The following is a 16,747-nucleotide window of genomic DNA, read 5'->3' on the forward strand; positions in this document are numbered from 1 at the left end:
GATGACAATGGTGTCAGTTTTTAAATATAAGGGAAAATACTTACGGCTGCGCTCCAATTTCTCGAAGGTGATAAAACAGCTGTGGTAGATGGGTTTGGAGAAGGGTTTCAAACAGCAAACATAATGATACAATGCCCTTTAAAAAAGAAAGAACATAACAATTCACTTTTTAAAAAAGCACAACTATACAACAAGTGTACCTCTTACTACTGCTGAGTTTTAAATATAGATAGTGAAAAAATACCCAATGTATTTCATGCATAGATTGAAAACATACATATAACAAGTCAAAGGAGTACAGTAAGATTTGATAAATTGAGCTTGTGGAATTTTTCACATTAAAACATTGTCGGTTGCAGACACAGACAACAGATTCTTTCCTAGATACATGCAATGAAGGGCATTTAAGGCCAACAAAATTAGTGTCTAAAGATAATCTTGATTTCAGCATGAGTTTTCTTAAATATAGGTTTAAATCACAAAATCAGCACTTCGTGCACTCCACACTACAATACGAAAAATTGAATTCTGTGATGGATATTAGTTTTACAATATAGCAAAGCTTCCTTTTTTCCTGTTATGTTGCCATTTTTACTGTTTTACATACCGTAAGTTTTTCCGGTGTTGTCTGTCATGAGGAAGTTGGGATTCCACCCTACTTTCTAGCATTCAGTAGACACTACATCTTCCAGCATTTATTTGCAACCAAAAGCATGAGAACTATGTTTTTGTTTTGTTTTTTAAAATGAAAACTAAAGGATTCTTAGGAACCCAAATTTAGTACCTAATGCTTGTATACATGCTGAAAATTATATTATAATAAGCCTTGTAATGTAATATGATAATGTTTACCGATGTAACATAAGAACGTTAATAAATAAATAAAACTCAAAAATAAAATAAAACACATAACAAAAACAACTCAATAATCTCTCCCCCCCATAGGGCTTTCCCTCCCTATCCTCTCTCTGTGTACCCCATAAACCTGTGCTGGAAATTCTCCCAATGCTCCAGAGCAGATTTAGGGGTTGTGGCAACACCCAAAGGGAGGGGAGAATCTTGTTCCATGAATGCAAAAACTCATTTGAATCCCTCTCTGAGCCAACCTAAGTTAATCCCCTGGATAGAAAATATCAAACTTCTCCAGAACATTTAATGCGTGGAAAACACTCTGGCCCGATTCAGACATAACACCTTTCTCCCTGCCTAGATTTTAAGTTGCAAGCAACTCCTGTTAACCCTGGATAAAATTAACCTGGGTAATTTTGCATCAGGTAATTAAATTACAATCTCAAACTGAAAAGGATGTTGTCATTGAAGGCTCAGTATGTTAGCTACGGTTGAACATGACCCAAGGACTGCGAGACTTTGTTTCCAAACTCACTCCCATTTCTGAAATTCTTTTCTATCCCTGTACGTATACATCTGTCAAATTTTTTTACAATGCTTTACAAATCTCACAAAGAGGACCCTAGCTCAAAAAAAGCTCAGGCCGCAAGAAATGTGTTTGCCTTTTAAACCGACACATGGTAGCATAGTTTTGCATGCAAAATGACATGATAGATTGTATTTTAATTTTCTGCTGAAAACCACCCAGGGTGGCTGGGGAAACCCAGCCTGATGGGCGGGGTATAAATAAATTATTATTATTATTATTATTATTATTATTATTATTATTAGGTCCCAGGTTGAAACTCCAGATCTCTGGTTAAAGAATCTCAGCAGGATTGGAAAAGGCATCCAGCTGAGGCTTTAAACTGTTGCTTCTATAGCTCAGTTGGCTAGAGCATGGTTTACACCAAGGTTGCAGGTTCGATCCGTAAAAAGGACACCTGCATGTTCCTGCATTGTAGAGGGCTGGACTAGATGATCCTCAAGGTCTCTTCCAACACTTGTGATTCTTATCCCTATGAAACAAGCCAATAAACTGACAGTATAAAGCTGTCTTGTATGTTCATATTTAATACGCAAGAGATTTTATCAACACAGAGGTCTACATTTTAAAATATTTTTGTACAAGTCAAACAAAGCGAAGGTTTGCATAGACAGCTGTCCTGAGTTTTTAGAACAGGCACGGTAAAAAGAGACAGGCATATTTTAGTTCGTTGCGTTTTGCATGTTCAGATTTGTTCAAAGCAAACTTACGGACGGGTGAGAAGAGATGGAATGAAGTCGGAAGAAATAGCGCACGTATATTTCGCGAAACATCTGATACAGCTTGGAAGGTTCGTTATACAGGAAACAAAGCGGAGCGACTGAAAGGATAAAAGACATTTGTTACCACAACACCACTACTTGTTAAAATCACAAGATGCATGTCAAACAAAACCTGCATATTCTGAACAAACATCAGTTCTTTGTGGAGGTAGAAATAAGAACAATACGTATGTTAATGTAGCCGCAGCTATGGAATAATCATGGAATAACAGTCATTCAAGTATTGCCTTTTTATTGACAAGTGAAATAACAACAGGCCACTTTAAACATGTGATTACTTTGGGAATGCCAGCCTCACAGCTGAGACAGATTTGCTTGAAGGCACAATGCTGTTAATCAGGACCAATGCATGGGTTGCACATACAATTTTATTTATTTATTTGGTAAAATAACCAGTGAAGAAACTGGGGTAGCCACATAAATACTATTCCATAGGTAAGTACTTCCATGCAACCCCAACCTGGTTGCAAAATATGAACCAGCCCAGAACCTGCAATCATCACCTGAAGCCCTTCTTTGTGTACTCCCTCCATGAGAGATCCCAAGGGCGGCAACACAAGAATGGACTTTTTCTGTGGTGGCTCCCTGTTTGTGGACTGTTCTCTCCTGGGAGGCTTGCCTGACACCATCATTATATCTCTTTACACACCAGACAAGAACTTTCTTCTACAACTAGGCCTGTGGCCTTTAACGATCTGTGGCCTTTTAGAAGTTGGTTGGGTGTTTTAAATGTATTTTTTAACCTTCATTTTAATGTATCTATGGTTTGTTTGGTTACTTGTTTGGTTGTAAGTTGCTTTGAGTTATCTTGGGCAAAATAAAGTGACTAACGTTTAATTAATAATAATAAGAAGAACAGCAACAATAGAAAAATTAATAAAAAATCAGAATTAGCCTCCTGGGCAGGGGCAGAATGTGGAAGAAGAGTCGTCTTCCTCCAACAATGAACAAGAGGCCTCATTACTTGCCAAAGATTAACCGGGTCATAAGGCTATAAGATCCAAGCCAAACATAGGAGCCCGACAGCTCAAACAACTCCCTGGCCCCATTCTCCAGAAATCCCACCTATTGAAGTGCTGGAACTAAGACCAGCAATCCAACTTAATCCCCACCAAAGCTCCAGGTATGATAGCTATGATAAACACAGACAGATATTATATTGCAACAATATAAACTGACTTACTTATTCAATTAATCAAACTTCCAATTTTTAGCTCCAGTGCTAGTATTGAAGAGTCACTTACCGTACATCGAAAAGCCATGGAAAGGGATTACACCTGCAAAACAGAGACATTCCAGTTTACTGTGAGGACTGTTCATGATTCCACAGTTCTTTAAGCTTTGTAGGGGAAAAACCCCCAGACAAAAGTACACCCAGGGAGAATTCCACAAAATATTTCAGAACTTGATTCTTTTCATGTGCATAAACATATCTTTACCTCTAGAGACTGAACTAATAACTGCTCTCCTGGATCAATGAACTTGTGACCCAGCTAGGAGAATGCTGTCCACCTCTGACTTATGATTGCTAACCAGTGGCTCAATAAAATCTCCTTCTTCAAATGCCAAAAACAGAAGGCCTAACAAGCCTAACAACAGATGGTTGGCGAGCTGCGTTCAGTGTAAAGGGTCAGAAATTCCGCAGGCTTCTTTTAGTTCAGAGTTGATGGCTTTTTTTGAGCCAAATTTAAAGTTGGCCACCCCCCTAAGTGCTGCATGTCCACAATGCGCACACAATCATTGCACATATATGTTCACCGCATACACTCGCTACACATGCAGGCACACAGTGTTCTCTCTGTGTCTTGCACTTCCCACTGCGATTAGGAATAATAATAATAATAACAATTTTATTGTTTACACTCCGCCCATCTGTCTGGGTTTTCCTAGCCATTCTGGGAGGCTTCCAGCAAAATATAAAAAATAATAAAATGTCAGACATTAGAAACTTCTCTGAACAGGGCTGCCTTCAGATGTATTCTAGAAGTGGTGTAATTCTTTATCTGCCTGACATCCACAGGGAGGGTGCCACCACCAAGAAGGCCCTCTGCCTGGTTTCCTACTGAAAACTCAGAAGTGGAGCCACTTGTGACAGTTCAGCTGTGAAGGAGTTCTAAGGATGTGTTGGTGCTATTTGTCTGGGGTTGTATTATACTGTCTTGCAAATACACCTCTTCTCCTTCTGGTGCAGCACCATTACTAATAATGATGATGATGATAATAATAATAATAATAATAATAATAATAATAATAATTTATTTATACCCCTCCCTCCCCAGCCAAGACTGGGCTCAGAGCAGCTAACAACCAATAATAAAAACAAGTTGATTAAAATACAATTTAAAAGATTAAGATACAATATTAAAACAATTAGGAGCAATCTCATCATAAGAAGAGAAAGGAAAAAGAAAAAGGGGGAGGGAATCAAATTGATTCTGAGCCAAAGGCCAGGTGGAACAACTCTGTCTTACAGGCCCTGCGGAAAGAGATCAGATCCCGCAGGGCCCTGGTGTCAAGAGACAGAGCGTTTCACCAGGCCGGAGCCAGTGTTGAGAAGGCCCTGGCTCTGGTTGAGGCTAATCTAACTTCCTTAGGGCCCGGGACCTCTAGGGTGTTGCTATATATGGACCTTAAGGTCCTCCGTGGGGCATACCAGGAGAGCCGATCCCGTAGGTACGAGGGTCCTAGGCCGTGAAGGGCTTTAAAAGTCAAAACCAGCACCTTAAATCTGACCCTGTACTCCACCGGGAGTCAATGCAGCTGGAAAAGCACTGGGTGAATACGCTCCCATGGCAGAGACCCTGTGAGGAACCTCGCTGCAGCATTCTGCACCCGCTGGAGTTTCTGGGACAGCTTCAAGGGCAGCCCTGCATAGAGCGAATTACAGTAGTCAAGCCTGGAGGTGACCATCGCATGGATCACTGTGGCCAGGTCGGGGCGGGAAAGGTAAGAGACCAACTGCTAGAAAGTCTTAGCGCAGGGCTGCCATATTCCAGTCCCCCAAATACGGGGGGCCTGGTTTGCAAATTGTGCAACTCACTTGCACAATTGCAAATCGCATGGTGAGTTGGGAAAGGGTTCAGCAAGCCTGCTCCCACAGACTTCCAACTCCAAACCATGAGCTAGTGGCAGAAAGGCCAGCTCATGCTGTAAAAATTGTACTACAGCATATGCAAAATATGCTCAGCCAAAGACAATGGTGGGATTAAGCATGCCCAAACAGTGGCTAGAACATGATAAAACATGGTCAATTCTCTAAGAAAAGAGGGAAACCTCTTCCTGTCAAACCCTGTTGTGTTTCCAGTTGTCCATTACATAAATCAGGAGAATTCGTGGTCTTAGAAATTACTACAGTTTCCCCTTTCCCCACTAGAGGAGGCAACAGGATAACTGTTTTACCATTTGGTGGATAAAAGACAGCATATTCTTCCATGCCAAGTTTCCCTGTGAAAAGAACAATCAATGGAAAAGAGTAAGTAACAGACATACGGGAAGAGAACACAGACTTTTCCAAATTGAAAATGTAGATCTGATACAGTTAAGAAAGTGGAACGGCAGCGGGAGGTTAGGAATGATTATGGTGTAAGGCTACAGAGCTGTAAAACAGACCAATCTACAAAATAATCTTCTAAAAGAATGAACAATGAATGAGATCTATGCAAATACGTGAAACATGTCTTACTCAAACTTTTAATAGCCATCTACTGGATTTCTTAATATGAATTTTGGGGAAACAACCCTGCTCCCATTTCTGACTTTGCACACAGACAAGCAAGTTGGACAGGATTGATTGATTGATTGATTGAATGATTTTATATACCACCCTATACAGTGGTACCTCGAGTTAAGTACTTAATTCGTTCCGGAGGTCCGTTCTTAACCTGAAACTGTTCTTAACCTGAAGCACCACTTTAGCTAATGGGGCCTCCTGCTGCCGCCGCGCCGCTGGAGGACGATTTCTGTTCTCATCCTGAAGCAAAGTTCTTAACCCAAGGTACTATTTCTGGATTAGCGGAGTCTGTAATCTAAAACGCCTGTAACCTGAAGCATATGTAACCCGAGGTACCACTGTACCTGGAGGTCTCAGGGCAGCTCACAGACCAAGTGAGTGAGTGGTTTTCTCAATTCACTTGCCATTTAGCAACAACAGTTTAAATACTGAGCACCAAAGCGGATGTGATTGATGGTTCGGTTCTCTCATAGCTAGGTAGATTTAATTTAAAACAGTCGTGTGAGGCTGGTAGTTTGACTGGCAAACTATCACTGGGTGCTTAACCCTTTCTTTCTACGGCATTTCCCTGCTGTAATTATCCTACTTCATATCTATTTCGGAGGTGGGAAGGGACTTAAACATCCCTCCCACAATCACAGTTAAACTAGCAGCTGATGCAGCAACTGTGGAGTAAAAATGTCGCTGGGAAATCCTCATCACGGATCTTTCCCATCACATTTCCTTTGCAGTTAGGATTTGAACCTGCCGTTGCTCAATTTTAAGTGAAGGGAAAAGCTGACTCATTTTGGCATACTCTCTCCACAGCAGCACAGAGATACGGGACCCAAACCTGCCTCCATTCCCCTCTTCACCCAGATGAGCTTCTGAAGGAAAATGCCATATATCAGGGCTAAGAAGAAAAGGACTAAGCCCTCTCTGCAACGCCACTTCCCTGGTCAAATTAAAGTTCCATGCAGCTGTTAGGGAAAGGAAGTGTGAGGTCCTGATCATTTCTGCCCTGGGTCACATCAGGCAGAGGAAGGGAAGGGAGCAAAAAGTGGTGAAAACTCTGCTGCCCATTCAGTTAAAGGGCCACCACTTTTCCTCTCAAGGCATCAAGGGGAATAGAGCACACCATGGTGTTTTTTTTTTGGGGGGGGGGATCAGCTGAGACCTTCTACTGGAAGGAGAAGAGGATCTTAGGCTGTTCTACCCAGCACAATACAAAACTGCCTTCCTGCCTTCACTTTCTGTGAAGACAGATTTCCATGACAAAGCCAAGCGTCATTCCCTCTCCCCCATCCCTTCTGCCTAGTATCAGTAAGGCTTAAAAGAAATTAGCAGGACTTAAAAAGTGCTTTGCTTTGAGAGGATCAAACCCATTATTTAAATCTAGAGCGCAGAAGCATTATTTGAGTGAAACTGCTGTTTTAGCATATGCCTACATGAATTTTAAAACACAGTGGTACCTTGGATTACATACACTTCAGGTTACAGACTCTGTTAACCCATAAATAGTACCTTGGGTTAAGAACTTTGCTTCAGGATGAGAACAGAAATTGTGCCCCGATGGCGCGGCGGCAGCAGGAGGCCCCATTAGCTAAAGTGGTGCTTCAGGTTAAGAACAGTTTCAGGTTAAGAATGGACCTCCGGAACGAATTAAGTACTTAACCCGAGGTACCACTGTAGGGTCATTTTCTCTCTCTGAAGTTAAGCAGGGACCTATGATGCGATCTGGAGAGAATGTAAAAGATGACAGTCATGGTTGGTTTTAGAGCCTTGGGTTTTATGGTAGATGAAAATGCTCTCTAGTTCTGCTTTTGATCTGTTTTTGTCTTTTCTGTGAACTGCCCTGAGACCTCTGGGTATAGGGCGGTATATAAATTCAATCAATCAATCTTTCATATATACTGTTCATGTGCAGAATGTTTAGCAGTGAAAATCTAATCCGCAACACTGAATCCTGTAGGATTTTTTTTAAAGCTGCATTATAAAACATAATTAGCAATTTTAAAATGTAGTAACAGTTGGGCACAAAGTCACAAGCCTTCTGTTGGCCAGGGAATATACATTTGTAGACTTCCTACTTTTATGGCGGGGAGAGAAATCCTATTATATAGTACAGCTGTTTAAAGTATTGAACTGCCTCACATGTAGGCAACTGAAAAGAACGCACAAACACACAGCCAGCTGCCTTTACAGCCACCATCAAAAAAAGTATGGGTACATGTTATTTTTCCCCTCTGCAGGGATAACTATATCAGTGGGTGAGATTTGTCAGGAGAAAAGCACTGCAAGAGGGAATGACCCTCTTCCCCTGGTCTTCAGCTTCAAATTGCAGCCTCAGTATATAGAAGGAGGCAAAGCATGGAGAAAGAAACACAGAACTACACATAATGTCTAGTTCCGCTCTTTGTCAGACTTGCGCAACACAAGACTTGCCACCCCGAATGTAGCCCACTGGCTATGCTGCCAAGTGCTCAACCCCTGCAACAAAAAAGCGAATTAAAAAATCCACCTGTTTTTTCAGGCAGCACAAAAGTAGGTTATTTGTGGTGAGCCACAAATACAGTTTGCATTGTAGTGCTAAGACCTGGACCAGAGAAATCTGGTTTTGAGTCCTGCTCAGCCGTTGACGATCACTAGTGGAAGTCACCAACAATAATCTTTTATAAATACCATCAATAAATATTTGTTTCTTTACCTCGAACGTATGACTTGGGTGGAGTAGCACTATTGTACGCAAAGTGTTCCAACACTGAAGTGTCTCGTGAGAAACAAAGTAATACCTGTAAAAACAACAACAGGAATATCAGAAACTGTTCAATGAATAAAATCACCTTGAAGTTTGACATGAAACTGCCATTTCCTGCAAAATAAAAATACAGGCAAATAAATTTGACTAGGTTAGCCTCTTCATCCTCTCAAGTTGTACTGGTCACTTTGAGAAAGGTGAGTTAAATCCTTGAGTTTCTCTATAACATGCAAATTGTCTCGCCAGTTCAGAGGAGGGTATATCTAATTCAGATAACAGATTTGTCCGTACTTTTACAGCAAAACTAAATGTAATGCAAGAGATCCAGGATCAGACCTCCCATTTTCTTGGTTTTCTTAAAAGCAGCTAACAGGGAACCTCAAATTGAAGAGGGGGGTTAATATTTTCCATCCATGTCTCTGTCTGTCTCTGTCTCTGTCTCTGTCTCTCTCTCTCACGCACACCCACACCCACCCACCCACACCTGCTATTTGTCCAGCTGTGGAAAACACGGGTGAAAACAGAATTACATTTCCAGGAGTGCTTCCATCTCTTCAAAATCTAAACAAAAGAACTGGTCTTTTAGAGACCAAGTTTGAGGAGGAAACAATTTATCCTGCCTTCATTCTGAATAACAGCCAGAACTTTACTTTTCTCTTTGTATTCGCCTCTGTTGTTATAAATTAGCTTTTAATTTTTCCTGTTTATTAGTACTTTGTTGAGTGTACCATGCTTTGATAGTTTAGATAGGATCAAAAGCTGGTAATGAATAGTGTTGGTTGTAAAGTGTGTGTTTAAGATAAAGGCCCTTTTGTCATCCGAAAAAAATGTTAATCTGCAAAATAGTAAGCTGCTCAAGGAGGTAAAAGCCAGAAAATTATTATGTCCTTTGTCAGAAGCGCAGACATTTCCCCAAGACATTTTTGCTTTTGACAAATGTAATTATCGAAAGTCTGTGTTTACAAAAATATTAAACAAAAAGGAGCTGTCTGAGTGGATGATGTACAGTGAAACATTGCCATGGCATTCCAGGTAGAATGAAGGCAAGATAAACTGTGTTTCCTCCTCAAACTTGCATTAGTTGTCTAAAAGAACAGTTCTTTTGTTTAGATTTCGAAGAGATGGAAGCATTCCTGGAAATCTAATTCTGTTTTCACCTGTGTTTTCCCCAGCTGGACAAATAGCGGGTGGGGGGGGGGGGAGGGAGAGAGAGAGACAGTCGGACATAGACATGGATGGAAAATATTAACCCCACTTCTGCAATTTGAGGTTCCCTGCTAGCTGCTTTTAAGAAAACCAGGAAACTGGGAGATCTGATCATGGATCTTTTGCATTACATTTAATTTTGCTGTAAAAGTTTGGACAAATCTATGCAGCTGCATAGCAGACAGGAAGCAAACGTATATGGATCTGCATTCTACCTAGAACGCTTTCAGTGCCATGGCAATGTTTCACTGTACATCATCCACTCACACAGCTCCTTTTTGTTTAATATTTTTGTAAACACAGCCTTTCGATAATTACATCTGTCAAAAGCAAAAATGTCTTGGGAAAATGTCTGCGCTTCTGACAGAGGACCTAATAATTTTCTGGCTGAGATATGGTTTTTACCTCCTTGAGCAGCTTACTATTTTGCAGATTAACATTTTTTCAGATGACAAAGGGCCTTTATCTTAAACACACACTTTACAACCAACACTATTCATTACCAGCTTTTGATCTTATCTGAACTGTCAAAACATAGTACACTCAACAAAGTACTAATAAAAAGGAAAAATTAAAAGCTAATTTAGAACAACTGGGGTGAATACAAAGAGAAAAGTGAAGTTCTGGCTGTTGTTCAGAATGCAGATACACACACTTTTGCTTCCTGTCCTGTTTCCTGCCATTTACATTCTCAGATTTCCCCAAGAACAGTGAAAGCCTTATATTTCTAGCAATAAGCAAAGCTGAGATGACCCATCCCTGGGCAGAGAGGCCTGGGCAAGCCACAAAGTCCTGCCAATTCAAGAATAGCTCTTTAGCAAGAACACTGTAACTCTTTAAACAAGAATAGTCAGGTTTTACGTCACTTTATTTATGTGTCGTGTAAATTTCATTTTACGTCAGCACTTGTTCAGATAGGGACCCATCAGAGAATATTGCAGTTCACCAAGGAAATTCAAAATGTGAAGTTTGTGTTTTATTTTGGTTTGTGTCCATTGCTATTGGCTGTTAGGTTTTACACTGATATATAACTCCCTTGCTTTTGATAGTCTGATGGCACCTATAAATGAATAAATAAATGAATCTGAACAACAGTCAGCAGTGCAAGGCTACCTCTCCTGCTAAGCAATGACTTAGTTTTAAAGAAGCTGGGGAGGATATGACTTGATCAGTCCAGACATCGCATGCAATCCATTCTCTCCAATCTCATCACTGCATTTGCTTGTATGAGACACAGAGAAACATCTGTAATGAGACATTAAGAAAACTGGCGGTTTTCTTTGCAGATAAAACACGCACACAGACTTCATTATATTTGTATAGTTATCAAGGTGTTTGTAGGGACGCAGGTGGCGCTGTGGGTTAAAGCCTCAGCACCTAGGGCTTGCCGATCGAAAGGTCGGCGGTTCGAATCCCTGCGGCGGGGTGCGCTCCCGCTGCTCGGTCCCAGCGCCTGCCAACCTAGCAGTTCGAAAGCACCTCCGGGTGCAAGTAGATAAATAGGGACCGCTTACCAGCGGGAAGGTAAACGGCGTTTCCGTGTGCGGCTCTGGCTCGCCAGAGCAGCGATGTCACGCTGGCCACGTGACCCGGAAGTGTCTCCGGACAGCGCTGGCCCCTGGCCTCTTAAGTGAGATGGGCGCACAACCCTAGAGTCTGTCAAGACTGGCCCGTACGGGCAGGGGTACCTTTACCTTTACCAAGGTGTTTGTGCTGAATCAAACCTAATGCCGTAGTACCACAAATGTCTGTATTTAGCCAAAATGAGATGGGAAAGACAAGTCCCTTCATTCTCCCCAAACAAAGGCTTTGCTCCCAACAGAACTTATACATTAAACATATGTCCTCTGATGGTTAAGGTGAACGTGGGAAGCAGATTTGCAAAGGAGAATCAAGTAGGCAGGAGGAAGGTACCTTGGTTCTTGAGCAGAATCCGTTCCGGAAGTCCGTTTGACTTTGGAAAACGTTCAAAAAACAAATCACGGGTTCTGATTGACTGCAGGAGCTTCCTGCACTCAATCGGAAGCCGCCGAAGCGGCGTCGGACGTTCAGGTTCCAAAAAATGTCCGCAAACCGGAACACTCACTTCCGGATTTGTGGCGTTTGGGAGCCAAAACGTTCGAGTCCCAAGGGGTTTGAGAACCAAGGTACGACTGTACTTGCTGTGCCAGCCAATAGTTCCCTGAAAATTCCACTAGGCCGTTTTCTCCATAGGCGGGCCTGGCTAAACGAAAAAGAGCAAAAAACAACAACATGTCTCCAAGGATAGAGTAACATTTCCAGGGGAACTGGGGGGGGGGGGAGCATTCAGCAACCCCTTCCACCAAACGACACTCTATTCTAAGTGTCCCTCCCCACAAGGCATATGCAGTTAGAGCCCCAGTTTTCACTTTCTAATATGAATTTTTACTCTTAGATAGCTGTCTGCTATGAGGTATAGGAGTGACCACACCTACAAGAAAGTTTAATTCTGTTCATTTCCTGCCCATTCGTTTGTTCTCTGCACTGGTCAGTGTTTCCGTTGATGAATTAGATGAACGAGGACACACACCATTTTTGCAAAATGATAACTTAGTACTGCCCTGCAGAGAGCAATTTATGGGTAACTGACTTATCTGTATTTATCCCCAGGATTTTGAATGACATGAGATTATTTACTCTGACAGAGACGAGTTCGCACTGTCGTTAGCATTTCAGAGCTAACTGATTCAGAAAGTGGTGTTTGAGACTTCCATCAGTCAAAACTGTCAAGCGACCACTGACTGGAAAATACTTTTCATTCTACCTGCTGCCAGTGCAGAAGCTACTTTTGATTATGAAACAGATTTTTGGATTAATTTTGCCTGCCCAGGACTGCCCAGGTCCAAAGTATGGGGGTACTTCTTGTTCCACCTTTGTCACTGGGGGCATAGGCAGCCTCGGTGGTTGAAGTGCCTTTTACCAGCTGCACTGGGTACAACAGCTACAACCAGGATAACTTGACCACAGCAGTTTAGGCATTACAGTGGTGCCTCGCAAGACGAAAAGAATCTGTTCCGCGAGTCTCTTCGTCTTGTGGTTTTTTCGTCTTGCGAAGCAAGCCCATTAGCGGCTTAGGGGCTTAGCGGATCAGCTGATAAGCGGCTTAGCGGCTTAGCGGATCAGCTGTTAAGCGGCTTAGCGGCTTAGCAGATCAGCTGATAAGCGGCTTAGAAAAAGGGGGGAAGGGGGAAAAAACGCAGGAACTCGCAAGACATTTTTGTCTTGCGAAGCAAGCCCATAGGAAATTCGTTTTGCGAAGCACCTCCAAAACGGAAAAACCTTTCGTCTAGCGGGTTTTCCGTCTTGCGAGGCGTTCGTCTTGCGGGGCACCACTGTAGTGCCATGCACTCTCTGTGGGGCTTCCCTTCCACTTGACCTGGAAACTGCATTTTTTCGCAGAATACAGCTGCTGACAGCTGTGGGACTCTGTCACCATGTAACACCTCTGCTCATAGATATTCACTGGTTGCCAGTTTGCTACCAAGCCAAGTTCCAGGTGTTACTGTTGGTAAAGGATAAAAAAGGTAAAGGACCCCTGGACGGTTAAGTCCAGTCAAAGGTGACTCTGGGGTTGCAGTGCTCATCTCGCTTTCAGGCCAAGGGAGCCGGCATTTGTTCACAGACAGCTTTCCGGGTCATGTGGCCAGCAGGACTAAACCGCTTCTGGCGCAACGGAACACTGTGATGGAAACCAGAGTGCACGGAAATGCTGTTTACCTTCCTGCTGCAGCGGTACCTATTTATCTACTTGCACTGGTGTGCTTTTGAACTGCTAGGTTGGCAGGAGCTGGGACAGAGCAATGGGAGTTCACCCCGTCGTGGGGATTCGAACCACCGACCTTCTGATCAGCAAGCCCAAGAGGCTCAGTGGTTTAGATCACAGTGCCACCCACATACCAACAGTAACGTTACTGTAGGTATATAAAACCGGTAACAACTTGGGACCTGTTCAAATCAGTCTTTTAGTGTTGTGGTACCTGCACTTTGATGCTCCCTGTTAATAGACATTTAGATAAATACAGCTTTTGCTGTATTTTTTTGGCACATGATCAAAACATTCTTATTTAGACAAGCCTATCAAAACATCTATATGGGAAACACTGGACTATTTTTGAGGTTCTTCCCCACATTAAGGTTGTTTTTAACTAACTTTTTTTGTATTTCTGCAAACTGCAGGCTTCCCCTGAACCTGCTAATACTTGTATATAGGTGCTGCTGCTTTGACTAGATAAGGACTCGTGCTCAGATCATGAGTTTTCAATTAGTACATTAGCATTACTAGTAAAGATGGATAGGGAGGTATAAATTCTGCTGTAGATTTTTAATATTTAAAAAAACAGCATCATACATATCACACACAAAACAGGAGTCCTGATTATTGTTAATTTCTAGCATTCAGAGGACTAAACAAATCAGTCTGTCCTCTAAGGAGGGATACATTCAGCCACCAATATATTTCAGCTTGTTTTATGTAGCTATAATCGACAAAATGACAAGCCCACCCTAACAGCTGTGACTAATCGAGTTGAAAGTGCCATAGAAATGTGAAGCCTCCCCCATGACATTTATGTAGACACTGCAATCAAATACACATTAGGAAATTTGCAAATGTAATAAGCTTCCATTTAAGGAGACTAAAAAGAAACAATATATGCAAGTCCACACAAATTAGTTGGCTCTCCTTTACTAGAAGCAAAGGTAATAAATTACGGATGCTTGTTTACTTAAGACTAGCACTTCCCCATCCTAAGTGTTCAAAGTCGGAAACAGTATTGTATAAATATAAGAATACAACATTTCCTGTGCAGAGCTTTAGGACAAGAGGTTGCTTAATACTATTATATTTTAAAACTAGCATTTCTCTCTGGGAGTTCCTCCCAAAACTCTTATCTCACACCTTTCTCAAAACTCACCTTTTCTTTGCCTTTTAATCTTCATCTCCAGCTGAAACATGGTTTTAGCACATCTAACTGCATTTGCTCACATTTTTTTACCCTCCCATTTCCCTTCCTTCTTTATGATGCCATCAGTGACAAAATTTAGGTTGCAAGGTCCTTGGGGTAGTCCACCAACCCCTTTTGCTCATGTCATTCTGTGTAGCACCATATATATCTGTAAGGTAAAGGTAAAGGTACCCCTGCCCGTATGGGCCAGTCTTGACAGACTCTGGGGTTGTGCGCCCATCTCACTTAAGAGGCCAGGGGCCAGCGCTGTCCGGAGACACTTCCGGGTCACGTGGCCAGCGTGACATCGCTGCTCTGGCGAGCCAGAGCCGCACACGGAAACGCCGTTTACCTTCCCGCTGGTAAGCGGTCCCTATTTATCTACTTGCACCCGGAGGTGCTTTCGAACTGCTAGGTTGGCAGGCACTGGGACCGAGCAGCGGGAGCGCACCCCGCCGCAGGGATTCGAACCGCCGACCTTTCGATCGGCAAGCCCTAGGCGCTGAGGCTTTAACCCACAGCGCCACCTGCGTCCCTTTTCTCCTGCAAGTCCCATAGGACCCCAATGTGTACACGGTTTCGGCATGCAGAATCTGCGCCAATATCTTTCAATATCTCTCCACAGTTGCTCTTAATAAGCTAGGTAGCTTAGGGCTCATCCATACTGTTGTTTAATGTGGATAGCAAGCTGGGAGTGGCCGCCGAGACCATGTAACACAGGTCCTGAAAGACCTACATTGGCTTCTGGTACGTTTCTGAGCACAATTCAAAGTTTTGGTGCTGACCTTTAAAGCCCTAAATGGCCTCGGTCCAGTATACCTGAAGGAGCATCTCCACGTTTAGAAGACCTCTGAAGGCAGCCCTGTTTAGGGAAGTTTTTAATATTCGATGTTTTATCGTGTTTTTAATATTCTGTTGGAAGCCGCCCAAAGTGGCTGGAGAAACCCAGCCAGATGGGTGGGGTATAAATAAATTAAAATTATTATTATATTATCATTACTGCACCTCCATTAATTCTCAGTTGTACACATCACATTCTCTTACAAATTACTGCCTTTCCACTTTCTGCTCCCTCAATCTGGCTTTTCTTATACCAAGGATACTCCAAAGAGGAGACGGTATGAGAAAATTCAGAGTGTTCTGAAAGAGTATGCCGTAGGGTCAAAGAAAATCAATAGAGGTCCAGAATTACTGCTATAAGTATTCGCCGGTGCACATCAATGGGCAGTACAGAAAAATCTAGCATCTCAAAATGTAACCCTTCCCAGGGTATTCAATTTTCAGAGAGTCTTAGATCCTTATCAGCTAGGGCTAACTTAGTGAAACCAGTCATCCAAACATTGTGGCTGCACAATGAATAGGAGTTTGACTTAGCCTGCTAGTTATCTTTAACTTTTCTTTTTCTTTTCTTTTTAATACATTTTTATTAATTTTAGCATACAAATTATAAAACGTACCACACAAATTATTACAAATATACTTTTTTTGGACTTCCACCAGCACCTCCGATGACCTTCTGTCTTAACCTCTTTTTATGCATTACTTAATTTTATATTGTCTGTACCTCTCTTAACTTATCATCTCCCCTTTTCCATTTTTACAATATTTCCAACAATACTCCTCACAGAACTTCTTGCAAACCTAGAAATGTCGTCTGATCATCACAAATACTTTTCATATAGTTCGTAAATTTACTCCAGTCTTTGGTAAATTTCTGGCCCCACCGGTTTTGAATCCTTCCTGTTAATTTGTCTAATTCTGCCTAGTCCATATCTTTAACTTTGCTGGCTGAAAGTAAAAGTTAGCCATGCACAGGCATAGCTTAGTGATTCTGGACAGTGACTGATGGATCCATGTAATTGAGGCACTAAGTCATCCAGGCTGTAATCGTAT

At 42.1% G+C, this 16,747-nt stretch overlaps 1 protein-coding gene across 1 annotated transcript in view; it reads right to left on the bottom strand.

Annotated features, from left to right (window-relative positions):
- The window catches only part of TBC1D19 (TBC1 domain family member 19), a 68,884-nt gene that overhangs the window by 10,724 nt on the left and 41,413 nt on the right, over window positions 1-16,747 (bottom strand). Inside the window, exons 14-18 of the mRNA XM_079989762.1 lie at window positions 8,634-8,718; window positions 5,617-5,661; window positions 3,462-3,494; window positions 2,146-2,255; window positions 45-136 (exon numbers count right to left, since the gene is read on the bottom strand). Coding sequence (XP_079845888.1) covers window positions 45-136; window positions 2,146-2,255; window positions 3,462-3,494; window positions 5,617-5,661; window positions 8,634-8,718 — 365 coding nt within the window. The remainder of the gene's footprint in view (window positions 1-44; window positions 137-2,145; window positions 2,256-3,461; window positions 3,495-5,616; window positions 5,662-8,633; window positions 8,719-16,747) is intronic.

Source organism: Podarcis cretensis, assembly GCF_951804945.1.
Source record: "Podarcis cretensis genome assembly, chromosome: 9".
Classification (NCBI taxonomy): domain Eukaryota; kingdom Metazoa; phylum Chordata; class Lepidosauria; order Squamata; family Lacertidae; genus Podarcis; species Podarcis cretensis.